The sequence below is a fragment of the Triticum dicoccoides genome, chromosome 1A, assembly GCF_002162155.2.
Source record: "Triticum dicoccoides isolate Atlit2015 ecotype Zavitan chromosome 1A, WEW_v2.0, whole genome shotgun sequence".
Taxonomy (NCBI): Eukaryota; Viridiplantae; Streptophyta; class Magnoliopsida; order Poales; family Poaceae; genus Triticum; species Triticum dicoccoides.
Genome location: NC_041380.1, coordinates 353,074,168 through 353,089,330, shown reverse-complemented (window position 1 = coordinate 353,089,330; position 15,163 = coordinate 353,074,168). Strand labels below are relative to the sequence as shown.

The following is a 15,163-nucleotide window of genomic DNA, read 5'->3' as shown; positions in this document are numbered from 1 at the left end:
AGAAGCACTCGTGGGTAGAACAGTCGAAACGGCAGCGACCTGGATTCAATTCAAAAACCCTCCCACTCCCCCTGCCTCCAGCTGCAGCGGATGTCAGCCAAAAGCCGTAAAAGGACGCCGAGCGAGTGCCAGCAGCAGCCACTCACCGATTCAAAACCCGCGGCGCTCAAACGGTCGGATCCCCGCGGCCGCAGGTCCCCGACCCCCCACCATCCCTCCCACTCCCACGTGCCCCCCCTCCCCGATCCGACGGCCCCGCCTCGCCCCAATTCAAAACACCTCCTCGTCCCCCACTCCCCACACACCACCACAACAACTAGCAGCCAAGGAGAGCAGCGCGAGTCCGCCCGGAGAGAAATAAATTCGGAAGGCCGTCTCCCGAACGACTCGCTCGAAACTGCGCGGCGCGACGCCAGAGGGACCTGTCGGACGCGGCTCGCTCGCTACAAGTGCAGCGCGGTGGCCGTGGTGAGTGTTTTTGTTAATCATTCCCCAATCCTCTCTGCTTGCTCCTGCCCTGCTCTTCTCGCCTCTCCTCCCACTCCCACGCGCGCACGCCTACTCGCTGAGGAATACAATGCTGGTGATCTATTGACCCTTATGATGGGCAACTGATTGATTGATGATTGGCATTTTCATCGTAGCAGCAGCGGCGGCGGCGGCGGCACTAGCTCTCGTGGGTTTCTTCGCGCTGGCGGTCGGCGTCGGGAGGAGGGACGGAGCAGGGGCGAGCGGGGGCACGTCCGGCGGAGGCGAGCGGACCGGAAGGCGAGGTAACTAGCTTGCTTGCTTCCTTCATCTCCCCTTGATTTTTTCTGCACGTGATCTCTGGGCTGGATAGTGGATACGCGTCCGGTTGCCTTTCGCCTTTGCTTCCTCGCGGCCGACTTTCCCGTGCTCCCTTGGTAGCCTTGCAAGCCAAGCTAAGCATCACCGGGGCTTTTTCTCCCTGTGTCCGTCCCGTCCACATTGTAGATTTCAGAATATCCCTGCAAGTGTTTGCGAATTGTGGCGCGTGATCGTAAGTTCGAGAAAGGAACGAGAGAGATTTGGGAGAGACTTATTTCCGGCCGTATGCATCATGCTCCTTTTCTAAAAAAAATCCGAAAATTTACAGGTTGGGGATTTTCTAAGTTTGCGAGAAACTCCGTACTTATTTTCGAAATCCACAGAACTTTCTATGTAGGGACGTTTATGCGATTTCAGCAAAAGTACGGGTCAGACGACAATAAATCCCGTCCTCATCCGTGCCGGCGCCGAGCCGCCGACGCTGCCCACGCCGGCGCTCGCACGTCGCTGGCACAAAATACGACAGCTGTATTCACCGCGTTGCCCGCTCCCGATGACGCGTGCGGCTTTGCGTCGCCTCTCTCTGAAAGCAAATCGAAAGGCTGCCCCGGGCCCACACCCCAAGCACCCCGTGCGTTCGGATCCGGGAGCCCGAGGCCGTGTGCTCCGGGCTCGGTCGGCCGCGTTTGGGTTCCCCGCGACGCTGCCGATCCGGCTCATCATGATGCGGTGCCCCGCCACTCATCCGCTGACGTGCCGGCCCCACCGTGTCCTTACGGCACGCACCTCTAGGGAAAGCTGTTGCCACGGAGAAAAAGACGTCGTGTTACGCAGATCGCGTGCGCGGTGCGTCGCTCCATGACCCGCTGACAAGTGGGCCCGCTTCCTTTTATAACTCAAAGAAGAAGACGTGCCTCTACCGCTGATAGTTACTAGCTACTATAGTGTTAATCTCGGGTCAGGTTAAAGTCCGTAGGATCTCTTTCTGTGCATGCGTGGCTACTCTAGAAGCTCGTGATAAAATTTGTATACGTAATATAGTTGTGGTGAGAGTTTTTTTTTGCCTTTTTCTTTTTCACATGGCATGCAGCTTTTTGGAGGGCTTATCGGCTCGTCTACGATACGTCGCCCCACGCAATTATTTCCCCATGATTCTTTTGTGTTACGAAAGCGCCAGATCTTTGGATTACAATACAAGAAAGTACTTAGCCTAGTGTGAAAATTATGAGTACCCAAATCATGCTCCTTTTGTCCTAAGCACTCCAAGCTTACGCTTAAGATCGCGAACTTTCCTCAGACGGCACCCACCGCCGCCCTCGGCTTAAGCCAGCCCCTCTAATGCCGAATCAAACGTTCAAACAAAATTGCTTAGAAGAAAATGCACGCGCCAGTCTGTTTTGATGCTTGGAAGTAACATGCATGCAGAGCCAAATGCTATAGTACTCGTACGTCTCCCGTTCCGTTCTACTCGCACCACTTGGCCATCTCTCCCGTTGCTGAATTTATTTATTTGCTTGTTCTCATTCACTCGTCACCTACCTGGCCCTGATTCCGCGGGTCAAAACTCAGAATGCCTCCAGCCTGAATTTATTCTGTTACCGAACAGTGCAAAAGCAAGTGAGAAAGCCTGGGACTTCTGATAGGGCCATCGTACCAGCTCCTGATCTTGTGTGTCGCCGCCCGCGGCATTTAATCCTTCCGATTTCGCATTTCGTCCACCCAAAGCAATGGAAAGGCCTGCGGAGAGCATGCTAGATTGCTAGATGAGGTTAGCAGTAGCTTTCCACGACTGATTTTGATTCGTTTAAAATACGGAGGATTCCTTCTTGTGTCCCCTTCTAGCTTCTTCTTCGCTGTTTTCTTTTCCATGATTTGTCCGCTTCTTCCTTCCTTCACTGACTGAGGTGGGAGCGTCGCTAATCTAGTGGATGCCTGCAGATCACGAGGCTGAGTGTTGTAGCTGGTGTCCCCTTCTAGCTTCTTCTTCGCTGTTTTCTTTTCCATGATTTGTCCGCTTCTTCCTTCCTTCACTGACTGAGGTGGGAGCGTCGCTAATCTAGTGGATGCCTGCAGATCACGAGGCTGAGTGTTGTAGCTGGTGCGACCAGGAAATGAGCTTGCACAGCAGTCCGGCCGCGGCCGGGGACGCGCCGACCGGGACGGCGGAGGAGCTGCTCGAGCGGGCGCGGGGCCTGGTGCCGGACGCGCTGGACGCTGCGCGCGCGGCGACGGGGTTTGGCGGGCGGTGGAAGGCGATCGCGGCGAGGCTGGAGAAGGTGCCGCCGTGCCTGTCCGACCTGTCCTGCCACCCCTGCTTCTCCAAGAACGCGCTCTGCCGGGAGCTGCTGCAGTCCGTTGCCGCCACGCTCGCCGAGGCCGCCGAGCTCGGCGTGCTCTGCCGCGAGCCGCCCAAGGCTGGCAAACTGCAGATGCAGAGCGACCTCGACGCTCTCGCCGGGAAGCTGGACCTCAACCTCCGGGACTGCGCGCTGCTTGTCAAGACTGGTGTTCTGTCAGATGCGACGGTTCCGTCTCCTCCGGCTGAGGCGGCGGCGGCAGCGGCCTCGCAGACGGACGTGCGGGAGCTGCTCGCTAGGCTGCAAATTGGGCACGCCGAGGCGAAGCACCGGGCTGTGGAGGGGCTCCTTGATGCGCTGCGCGAGGACGAGAAGAGCGTGCTGTCGGCGCTCGGCCGTGGCAACGTGGCCGCGCTGGTGCAGCTGCTGACGGCTACGGCGCCCAAGATCAGGGAGAAGGCGGCGACCGTGCTCTGCTTGCTTGCCGAGTCCGGCAGCTGCGAGGGCTTGCTGGTGTCGGAAGGCGCGCTGCCGCCGCTCATCCGGCTGGCGGAGTCCGGCAGCCTTGTTGGCCGGGAGAAGGCCGTCATCACGCTGCAGCGTCTGTCCATGTCGCCCGAGATTGCCCGCGCAATCGTCGGCCACAGCGGCGTCCGCCCACTCATCGAAATCTGCCAGACCGGGGACTCCATCTCGCAATCCGCGGCGGCGGGCGCGCTCAAGAACCTCTCCGCGGTGCCAGAGGTCCGGCAAGCGCTGGCCGAGGAAGGCATCGTGCGCGTCATGATCAGCCTGCTCGACCGCGGCGTCGTGCTGGGCTCCAAGGAGTACGCGGCGGAGTGCCTGCAGAACTTCACGTCGAGCAACGACAACCTGCGGCGCGCCGTGGTGTCCGAGGGCGCGCTGCCCAGCCTGCTCGCCTACCTCGACGGCCCGCTGCCGCAGGAGTCCGCCGTGGGCGCGCTCCGCAACCTCGTCTCCGCCGTCTCGCCGGACAACCTCGTGTCGCTCGGCGTGCTCCCGCGGCTCGCGCACGTGCTCCGCGACGGCTCCGTGGGCGCGCAGCAGGCGGCCGCGGCGGCCATCTGCAGGATCTCCAGCTCCCCGGAGATGAAGCGGCTGGTGGGCGACCACGGGTGCATGCCGCTGCTGGTGCGGCTGCTGGAGGCCAAGTCGAGCGGCGCGCGGGAGGTGGCGGCGCAGGCGACGGCGACGCTGATGAGCTGCCCGGCGAACGCGAGGGACGTGAAGAAGGACGAGAAGAGCGTGCCGAACCTGGTGCAGCTGCTGGACCCGAGCCCGGGGAACACGGCCAAGAAGTACGCCATCTCCTGCCTCCTGGCGCTGTCGGCGAGCAAGCGGTGCAAGAAGCTGATGATCGCGCAGGGCGCCATCGGGTACCTGAAGAAGCTCTCCGAGATGGACGTGGCCGGCGCCAAGAAGCTGCTCGAGAAGCTGGAGCGTGGCAAGCTGCGCACCCTATTCACCAGGAAGTAAAGCAAGGAGAAGCGTTCTGTTTTGCCGTGAACCTGTAAAAAGAGCCGCCGTCCTGTGTTCATAGTCTCTATGAAGGCAGTGCAGACTGCAGAGAGTGGTACTGTCGTTGCCGATTTGAACCTTTTAACATACCCCGCGTTGTAGTATCGCTGGTTAATGTGCATGTCACCTATGTCAGGCAGTTGATGCATTAGTTCTTTAACTTAGGCTGAAGAATGCCAATAAAAGAATGTTCAGTGAAGAACATTTTGCCGACTTGTATTGTCTGCTGAGTTTTGAGTTTAGGGCCAATTCTGATCTCTGTTTGGCTATATACATATTAGCAAGAATCTGGGGCAGCAATCTGGTTTTATCGCACGGAAACACTAGAATCTCATAGTTCCTTGATGAAATAATTGTTGCATGTCATTGTAGTATGAAAAGCATGATAGCGACAAATCACACGCGCGGGAAGGCGAATGATTTTTCTTGATGTCATTGCCGTCCGGTACATGGTGTTTATCAGTGGGTAATTGGTCCCTTTCGCTAGTGATACTGGTGAACAGGGAAAGCATCATACCGTCACAGACATATTGATTAGCCAACCGAATTCTTATGTTTCTCCATATGATTTCTTCATGAAGTATTCAGATGCAGATGATGGTTGATCAATCTGGAAGGTGAAAGGTCAGTCTCCGGCAATCATTGTCTTGACTATAGTCTCAAACTGATGAGTGATGAGCCGGTGACGATGTGTCGGACAGGAATTCACTTCACTGAGCCATATTGATTAGCAAACCGAATTCTTCTGTTTCTCCATATGACTTCTTCATGAAGTATTCAGATGCAGATGATGGTTGATCAATCTGGAAGGTGAAAGGTCAGTCTCCGGCAATCATTGTCTTGACTAAGTCTCAAACTGATGAAGTGATCAGCGGGTGACGATGTGTCGGACAGGAATCCGCTTTCCATCTCTCACGTGCAAACACTTCACTTCACTTCACTGAGCCCGTTGGTCGATCAGTGGTTCAGAGCAAACAAATTTGTTTGATGATTAAAGGATGGCAAAGAAAATGTGTATCGATCACATAACAGTATGAAATACTCCCTCCGTAAACTAATATAAGAGTGTTTAGATCACTGTTTTATTAATCTAAACGCTCTTATAATAGTTTACAGAGGGAGTATATTGGAATGATATAAGTGGATGGTCAAAATACAAAGTGAAAAAGTTATTCCCTTATATAAATTTTTCTTCGGTTTATCATACCTATATCAATATCTATACACCATAAGAGAGCATTTCCTGCTTCAAAACAAGAAAAGAAAAAGAAAAAGAGAGCATTACTATTCGGCACGCTTTGCGTTAAATAGTCGTTGAAACACACATCAGACCCTTCCCAATGCTCCACCGTGGACAGGTGCTAAGCATGCCACATAAAAAAAATGACATGGCACAACATTTAAGGAGAGGAAAGAATACTTTGGTGACCCCAGGAAGAACCAACGCCAAGCGTGAGAACCTAGGCAAAGCACTTAAATGAAACAATTTGATCAAGGCATGAAAGACTTTAGGTGCTAACTCATTAAATAGTGTGCTTAACAACAACAAGTTAAGCACCTATGCATTGGGAAGTTGAGTTGCTAAGATATTTAATGCACTTATCACCTCATCTAAACACTTTTGCATTGGAAGAGATCTCATAGCCACAAGCGGGTGTTACTGGGCTGACCCATTTAAAGTTAGTTACGTGCTGAGGAATCCAAGTTTTGGCAACCTCTGGAAAGTTCCTGACCGGTTTTGAAACCTTGTAAAAGGTTTCTGAACTGTGTTTTTCCTTCTTTTCTGGTTTTTTTTAAATATGTCATATTTTACTAGTTTTTTAAGAAAATTTCGTAAAATGTTCAAAAGTTTCAAATTTTGTTCATGTATTTAAAAAGATCATAAATTTGAAGAAAATGTTGGTATTTTCACAAAATGTATGCAAATTTTAAAATTTGATCATGTTCTCAAAAAACTTTGTAAAACTGAAAAATATTTGTGTTTTGTTTTTTTTCAGAATTTTCTAAAACTGTTCACAATATTCATTTTATGTTTGTGTTTCCCAAAAATATTTGAACTAAAAAAATTGTTTGTGTTTTTCAAAAGCTCACGCTTTTATAAAATGTTCACTGCATGTAGGGTGTTATTCTCTTGCAAAGATGCATTAGAGCATCTTCAGCCGCGCCCTCAATAGCCCCCCCGGGCGATTTTTTCGGCGTCGGCGTCGAAAAAATGCCCCAGTCGCGTCCCTAGGACGCCGAAATCCGTCGGCTTGGCCCGTTTTTGGGCCCGGCGATCGCAGGTCAAACCCGGCGCACTGGGGTCACTCGGGGGCTCTGGCACAAGGGAAAAGCACGTCTGGCCCACACCATCAGGCGAAAAGTCAAGTCTTTCTTCCAGATTCGTCTCCCACCCCCGCGCGCTTGGCCGCCAACCGGCTGATCCTGGCGCCGCCCACCGCCCGCCACCGCTAGATAGCCCATCTCCGCCGGAAAAAGAGCAGGGGTTTCGCGAGGCAGTCCCTCCACCACTGGCTGGCGTGATTTTTCTGGCGTTTCCGGCCGCGGAGGGGCAGTGTTGCGGCGGGTGCTACCTCTTTGAGCACTACGTTGGGTTTTCCTGAAGAGGAGAGGATGATGCAGCAAAGTAGCGTAAGTATTTCCCTCAGTTTTTGAGAACTAATGTATCAATCCAGTAGGAGGCTACGTACGAGTCCCTCGTACCTACACAAAAACAATAGCTCAACGCAACCAACGAGTTTAGGGGTTGTCAATCCCTTCATGGTCACTTACGAAAGTGAGATCTGATAGAGATGATAAATAATATTTTTGGCATTTTTGGTAAAGAGATGCAAAGTGAAAAGTAAAAGGCAAAGTAAAAAGCAAAGCAATAATAAAGTGATGGAGATTGATATGATGAGAAAGAGACCCGGGGGCCATAGGTTTCACTAGTGGCTTCTCTCAAGAGCATAAGTATTCTACGGTGGGTGAACAAATTACTGTTGAGCAATTGACAGAATTGAGCATAGTTATGAGAATATCTAGGTATGATCATGTATATAGGCATCACGTCCGAGACAAGTAGACCGACTCCTTCCTGCATCTACTACTATTACTCCACTCATTGACCTCTATCCAACATGCATCTAGAGTATTAAGTTAAAACAGAGTAACGCCTTAAGTAAGATGACATGATGTAGAGGGATAGTTTCATGCAATATGATAAAAAAACCATCTTGTTTATCCTCGATGGCAACGATACAATACGTGCCTTACTGCCCCTTCTGTCACTGGGAAAGGACACCACAAGATCGAACCCAAAGCTAAGCACTTCTCCCATGGCAAGAAAAACCAATCTAGTAGGCCAAACCAAACTGATAATTCGAAGAGACTTGCAAAGATAACCAATCATACATAAAAGAATTCAAAGAAGATTCAAAAATTATTCATAGATAGACTGGATCATAAACCCACAATTCATCGGTCTCAACAAACACACCGCAAAAAGAAGATTAGATCGAATAGATCTCCATGAGAGAGGGGGAGAACATTGTATTGAGATCCAAAAAGAGAGAAGAAGCCATCTAGCTACTAATTATGGACCCGTAGGTCTGAAGTAAACTACTCACACTTCATTGGAAGGGCTTGGATGATGATGTAGAAGCCCTCTGTGATCGATGCCCCCTCTGGTGGATCTCCGGAACAGGCCCCAAGATGGAATCTCGTGGATACAGAAAGTTGCGGCGGTGGAATTAGATTTTTGGCTCCATATCTGATGTTTGGGGGTACGTGGATATATATAGGAGGAAGAAGTACATCGGTGGAGCAACAGGGGGCCCACGAGGGTGGAGGGCGCGCCTGGGGGGGGGGGCACGCACGCCTCCTACCTTGTGGCCTCCTGTTAATTGGCTTGACGTAGGGTCCAAGTCTCCTGAGTTGTATTCGGTGAGAAAATCACGTTCCCGAAGGTTTCATTCCGTTTGGACTCCGTTTGATATTCCTTTTCTCCGAAACCCTAAAACAGGCAAAAAACAACAATTCTGGGCTGGGCCTCCGGTTAATAGGATAGTCCCAAAAATAATATAAAAGTGGATAATAAAGCCCAATAATGTCCAAAACAATAGATAATATAGCATGGAGCAATCAAAAATTATAGATACATTGGAGATGTATCAAGCATCCCCAAGCTTAATTCCTGCTCGTCCTTGAGTAGGTAAATGATAAAAAACAGAATTTTTGATGCGGAGTGCTACTTGGCATAATTTCAATGTAAATCTTCATAATTGTGGTATGAATATTTAGATTCAAAAGATTCAAGACAAAAGTTCATGTTGACATAAAAAATAATAATACTTCAAGCATACTAACAAAGCAATTATGTCTTCTAAAAATAACATGGCCAAAGAAAGCTATCCCTAAAAAATCATATAGTCTGGCTATGCTCTATCTTCACCACACAAAGTATTTAAATCATGCACAACCCCGATGACAAGCCAAGCAATTGTTTCATACTATTGACATTTTCAAAACTTTTTCGATCTTCACGCAATACATGAGCGTGAGCCATGAATATAACACTATATGTGGAATAGAATGGTGGTTGTGGAGAAGACAAAAAGGGAGAAGATAGTCTCACATCAACTAGGCGTATCAACGGGCTATGGAGATGCCCATCAATAGATATCAATGTGAGTGAGTAGGGATTGCCATGCAACAGATGCACTAGAGCTATAAGTATATGAAAGCTCAACGAAAGAAACTAAGTGGGTGTGCATCCAACTCGCTTGCTCATGAAGACCTAGGGCATTTTGAGGAAGCCCATCATTGGAATATACAAGCCAAGTTCTATAATGAAAAATTCCCACTAGTATATGAAAGTGACAGAATGAGAGACTCTCTATCATAAAGATCATGGTGCTACTTTGAAGCACAAGTGTGGTAAAAGGATAGTAACATTGTCCCTTCTCTCTTTTTCTCTCATTTTTTTGGGCCTTCTCTTTTTTTATGGCCTCTTTTTTTTTCGTCCGGAGTCTCATCCTGACTTGTGGGAGAATCATAGTCTCCATCATCCTTTCCTCACTTGGGACAATGCTCTAAAAATGATGATCATCACACTTTTTATTTTTCTTACAACTCAACAATTACAACTCAATACTTAGAACAAAATATGACTATATGAATGCCTCTGGCGGTGTACCGGGATATGCAATGAATCAAGAGTGACATGTATGAAAGAATTATGAACGGTGGCTTTGCCACAAATACGATGTCAACTACATGATCATGCTAGCAATAAGACAATGATGGAGCGTGTCATAATAAACGGAACGGTGGAAAGTTGCATGGCAATATATCTCGGAATGGCTATGGAAATGCCATGATAGGTAGGTATGGTGGCTGTTTTGAGGAAGGTATTTGGTGGGTGTATGATACCAGCGAAAAGTGCGCGGTATTAGAGAGGCTAGCAATGTTGGAAGGAAGGAAAGTGCGTATAATCCATGGACTCAACATTAGTCATAAAGAACTCATATACTTATTGCAAAAATTTAGAAGTTATCAAAGCAAAGTATTACATGCATGCTCCTAGGGGGATAGATTGGTAGGAAAAGACCATCGCTCGTCCCCGACCGACACTCATAAGGAAGACAATCAATAAATAAATCATGCTCCGACTTCATCACATAACGGTTCACCATAGGTGCATGCTACGGGAATCACAAACTTTAACACAAGCATTTCTCAAATTCACAACTACTCAACTAGCATGACTATAATATCACCATCCTCATATCTCAAAACAATTATCAAGCATCAATTTTTTTTCTTAGTATTCAACGCACTCAAAAGAAAGTTTTACAAATCTTGAATACCAAGCATATTATTATTAAGCAAATTACCATGCTATTAAGACTCTCAAAATAATCTAAGTGAAGCATGAGAGATCAATAGTTTCTATAAAACAAATCCACCACCGTGCTCTAAAAGATATAAGTGAAGCACTAGAGCAAAATTATATAACTCAAAAGATATAAGTGAAGCACATAGAGTATTCTATCAAATTCCAAATTATGTATGGCTCTCTCAAAAGGTGTGTACAGCAAGGATGGTTGTGGTAGACTAACAAGAAAAGACTCAAGTCATAAATGACGCTCCAAGCAAAACACATATGATGTGGTGAATAAAAATATAGCTCCAAGTAAAGTTATTGATAGAAGTAGACGAAAGAGGGGATGCCTTCCGGGGCATCCCCAAGCTTTGGCTTTTAGTTGTCCTTAGATTATATTGAGGGTGCCATGGGCATCCCCAAGCTCAGTCTCTTGCCACTCCTTGTTCCATAATCCATCAAATCTTTACCCAAAACTTGAAAACTTCACAACACAAAACTTAAAGTAGAAAATCTCGTGAGCTCCGTTAGCGAAAGAAAACAAAAGAACACTTAAAGGTACTGTAATGAACTCATTATTTATTTATATGGGTGTTATACCTACTGTATTACAACTTCTCTATGGTTTATAAACTATTTTATTAGCCATAGATTCATCAAAATAAGCAAACAACACATGAAAAACAGAATCTGTCAAAAACAGAACAATCTGTAGTAATCTGTAGCTAGCGCAAGATCTGGAACCCAAAAATTCTAAAATAAATTTCTTGACATGAGGAATTTATCTATTAATCATCTTCAAAAAGAATTAACTAAATAGCACTCTCCAAATAAAAATGACAGCAGTTCTCGTGAGCGCTAAAGTTTCTGTTTTTTTAGAGCAAGTTCAACAAGACTTTCTCCAAGTCTTCCCAACGGTTCTACTTGGCACAAACACTAATTAAAAACAAAAAACACAACCAAAACAGAGGCTAAATAATTTATTAATTACTAAATAGGAGCAAAAAGCAAGGAATAAAAATAAAATTGGGTTGCCTCCCAACAAGCGCTATCGTTTAACGCCCCTAGCTAGGCATAACAAGTAAGAATAGATCTAGGTATTGCCATCTTTGATAGGCAATCCATAAATGGCGCTCATGATAGATTCATATGGTAATTTTATTTTTCTTTCTAGGGAAGTGTTCCATGCCCTTTTTAATGGAAATTGGAATCTAATATTCCCTTCCTTCATATCAATAATTGCACTAACCGTTCTAAGGAAAGGTCTACCGAGAATAATAGGGCAAGAAGGATTGCAATCTATATCAAGAACGATAAAATCTACAGGCACATAATTCCTATTGGCAACAATAAGAACATCATTAATTCTTCCCATAGGTTTCTTAATAGTGGAATCCACAAGATGCAAGTTTAGAGAGCAATCATCAAAATTATGGAAATCTAACAAATCACACAAAGTTTTGGGAATAGTAGAGACACTAGCACCCAAATCACACAAAGCATAAAACTCATAATATTTAATTTTAATTTTAATAGTAGGTTCCCACTCATCATAAAGTTTTCTAGGGATAGAAACTTCCAATTCAAGTTTTTCTTCATAAGATTGCATCAAGGCATCAACGATATATTTAGTAAATGCTTTATTTTGACTATAAGCGTGAGGAGAATTTAGCACGGATTGCAACAAGGAAATACAATCAATTAAAGAGCAATTTTCATAATTAAATTCCTTGAAATCCAATATAGTGGGTTTAGCAACATCTAGGGCTTTAATTTCTTCAATCCCACTTTTATCAAATTTAGCATCAAGATCAACAAATTCCAAATTCTTAGAATGCCTTCTAGGTGAAGGTGGATCATATTCAGTCCCATCATTATCAAGATTCATATTGCAAAACAAAGATTTAATAGGGGACACATCAATAACTTTTAGATCTTCATCATTATTTTCATAGGAACTAGAAGAACACGCTTTTATAAAGGCATCTTTCTTAGCACGCATCCTAGCGGTTCTTTCTTTGCACTCGTCAATGGAAATTCTCATGGCTTTGAGAGACTCATTGATATCATGCTTAGGTGGAATAGATCTAAGTTTTAAAGAATCAACATCAAGAGCAATTCTATCAACGTTCCTAGCCAAATCATCAATCTTAAGCAATTTTTCTTCAATCAAAGCATTAAAATTCTTTTGTGAAGTAATAAATTCTTTAATATTAGATTCAAAATCAGAGGGCATCTTATTATAATTTCCATAAGAATTTTTGTAGGAATTACCATAATTATTAGAGGGATTACTAGGATAAGGCCTAGGGTTGAAATTTCCTCTATACGCGTTGTTACCAAAATTGTTCCTACCAAAAAAATTCACATGCATAGATTCATTATTATTCTCAATCAAAGTAGACAAGGGCACATCATTAGGATCGGAAGAAACACTCTTATTAGCAAATAATTTCATAAGTTCATCCATCTTTCCACTCAAAACATTAATTTCTTCTATCGTATGCACCTTTTTAGTAGATCTTTCAGTATGCCATTGAGAATAATTAACCATAATATTATCTAGGAGTTTAGTAGCTTCTCCTAAAGTGATTTCCATAAAAGTGCCTCCCGTGGCCGAATCTAAAAGATTTCTAGAAGCAAAATTCAATCCGGCATAAAATTTTTGTATAATCATCTACAAATTTAAACCATGAGTAGGGCAATTACATATGATTAATTTCATTCTCTCCCAAGCTTGTGCAACATGTTCATGATCAAGTTGCTTAAAATTCATAATATCATTTCTAAGAGAGATGATCTTAGCGGGAGGAAAATACTTAGAGATAAAAGCATCTTTGCACTTGTTTCATGAATCAATACTATTTTTAGGCAAAGACGAAAACCAAGCTTTAGCATGATCTCTAAGCGAAAAACGAAATAGCTTCAATTTAACAATATCATTATCGACATCTTTCTTCTTTTGCATGTCACACAAACCAACGAAACTATTAAGATGGGTAGCGGCATCTTCACTAGGAAGGCCGGAGAACGGATCTTTCATGACAAGATTCAGCAAAGCAGTATTAATTTCACAAGATTCAGCATCAGTAAGAGGAGCAATCGTAGTGCTAAGGAAATCATTGTTGTTGGTATTGGTGAAGTCACACAATTTAGTATTATCTTGAGACATTGCGACAAACAAGCAATCCAACACACGAGCAAACAAAAGGCAAACAGGCAAAAAGAGGCAAATAGAGAAAGAGAGGGAGGATAGAGAGAGAGGGCGAACAAAACGGCAAGGGTGAAGTGGGGGAGAGGAAAACGAGAGGCAAATGACAAATAATGTAATGCGGGAGATAGGGATTGTGATGGGTACTTGGTATGTTGACTTTTGCACAGACTCCCCAGCAACGGCGCCAGAAATTCTTTCTTGCTACCTCTTTGAGCACTGCGTTGGATTTCCCCGAAGAGGAGAGGATGATGGAGCAAAGTAGCGCAGGTATTTCCCTCAGTTTTTGAGAACCAAGGTACCAATCCAGTAGGAGGCTATGCACGAGTCCCTCGTACCTACACGAAAACAATAGCTCAACGCAACCAACATGCTTAGGGGTTGTCCATCCCTTCACGGTCACTTATGAAAGTGAGATCTGATAAAGATGATAAATAATATTTTTGGTATTTTTGGTAAAGAGATGCAAAGTGAAAAGTAAAAGACAAAGTAAAAAAGCAAAGCAGTAATAAAGTATAAGTATTCTACGGTGGCTTCTCTCAAGAGCAAGAGACTCGGGGGCCATAGGTTTCACTAGTGGCTTCTCTCAAGAGCATAAATATTCTACGGTGGGTGAACAAATTACTGTTGAGCAATTGACAGAATTGAGCATAGTTATGAGAATATCTAGGTATGATCATGTATATAGGCATCACGTCCGAGACAAGTAGACCGACTCCTGCCTGCATCTACTACTATTACTCCACTCATCGACCGCTATCCAGCATGCATCTAGAGTATTAAGTTAAAAACAGAGTAACGCCTTAAGAAAGATGACATGATGTAGAGGGATAGTTTCATGCAATATGATAAAAACCCCATCTTGTTATCCTCGATGACAATGATACAATACGTGCCTTGCTGCCCCTTCTGTCACTGGGAAAGGACACCACAAGATCGAACCCAAAGCTAAGCACTTCTCCCATGGCAAGAAAAACCAATCTAGTAGGCCAAACCAAACTGATAATTTGAAGAGACTTGCAAAGATAACCAATCATAAATAAAAGAATTCAGAGAAGATTCAAATATTATTCATAGATAGACTGGATCATAAACCCACAATTCATCGGTCTCAACAAACACACCGCAAAAAGAAGATTACACGAATAGATCTCCACGAGAGAGGGGGAGAACATTGTATTGAGATCCAAAAAGAGAGAAGAAGCCATCTAGCTACTAACTATGGACCCGTAGGTCTGAAGTAAACTACTCACACTTCACCGGAAGGGCTTGGATGATGATGTAGAAGCCCTCCGTGATCGATGCCCCCTCCGGCGGAGCTCCAAAACAGGCCCCAAGATGGGATCTCATGGATACAGAAAGTTGCGGCGGTGGAATTAGGTTTTTGGCTCCGTATCTGATCATTTGGGGGTATGTGGATATATATAGGAGGAAGAAGTAGGTCGGTGGAGCAACAAGGGGCCC

At 45.4% G+C, this 15,163-nt stretch overlaps 1 protein-coding gene across 8 annotated transcripts; it reads left to right on the top strand.

Annotated features, from left to right (window-relative positions):
* The first annotated feature begins 323 nt into the window (after window positions 1–323).
* Window positions 324–4,838, top strand: LOC119272536 (vacuolar protein 8-like). Of its 8 annotated transcripts, none has more exons than XM_037554051.1 (3): window positions 324–468; window positions 648–773; window positions 2,863–4,838. In XM_037554051.1, the coding sequence occupies exon 3, from the start codon at window positions 2,901–2,903 to the stop codon at window positions 4,581–4,583; it is 1,683 nt and encodes a 560-aa protein (XP_037409948.1). In that variant the 5' UTR covers window positions 324–468; window positions 648–773; window positions 2,863–2,900; the 3' UTR covers window positions 4,584–4,838. The 8 variants fall into 8 exon arrangements, with proteins under 8 accessions (XP_037409948.1, XP_037409905.1, XP_037409912.1 ...); XM_037554046.1 differs by lacking the exons at window positions 324–468; window positions 648–773 and adding exons at window positions 2,323–2,557; window positions 2,728–2,752; XM_037554008.1 differs by lacking the exon at window positions 324–468 and having other exon boundaries at window positions 499–773.
* The last annotated feature ends 10,325 nt before the right edge of the window (window positions 4,839–15,163 follow it).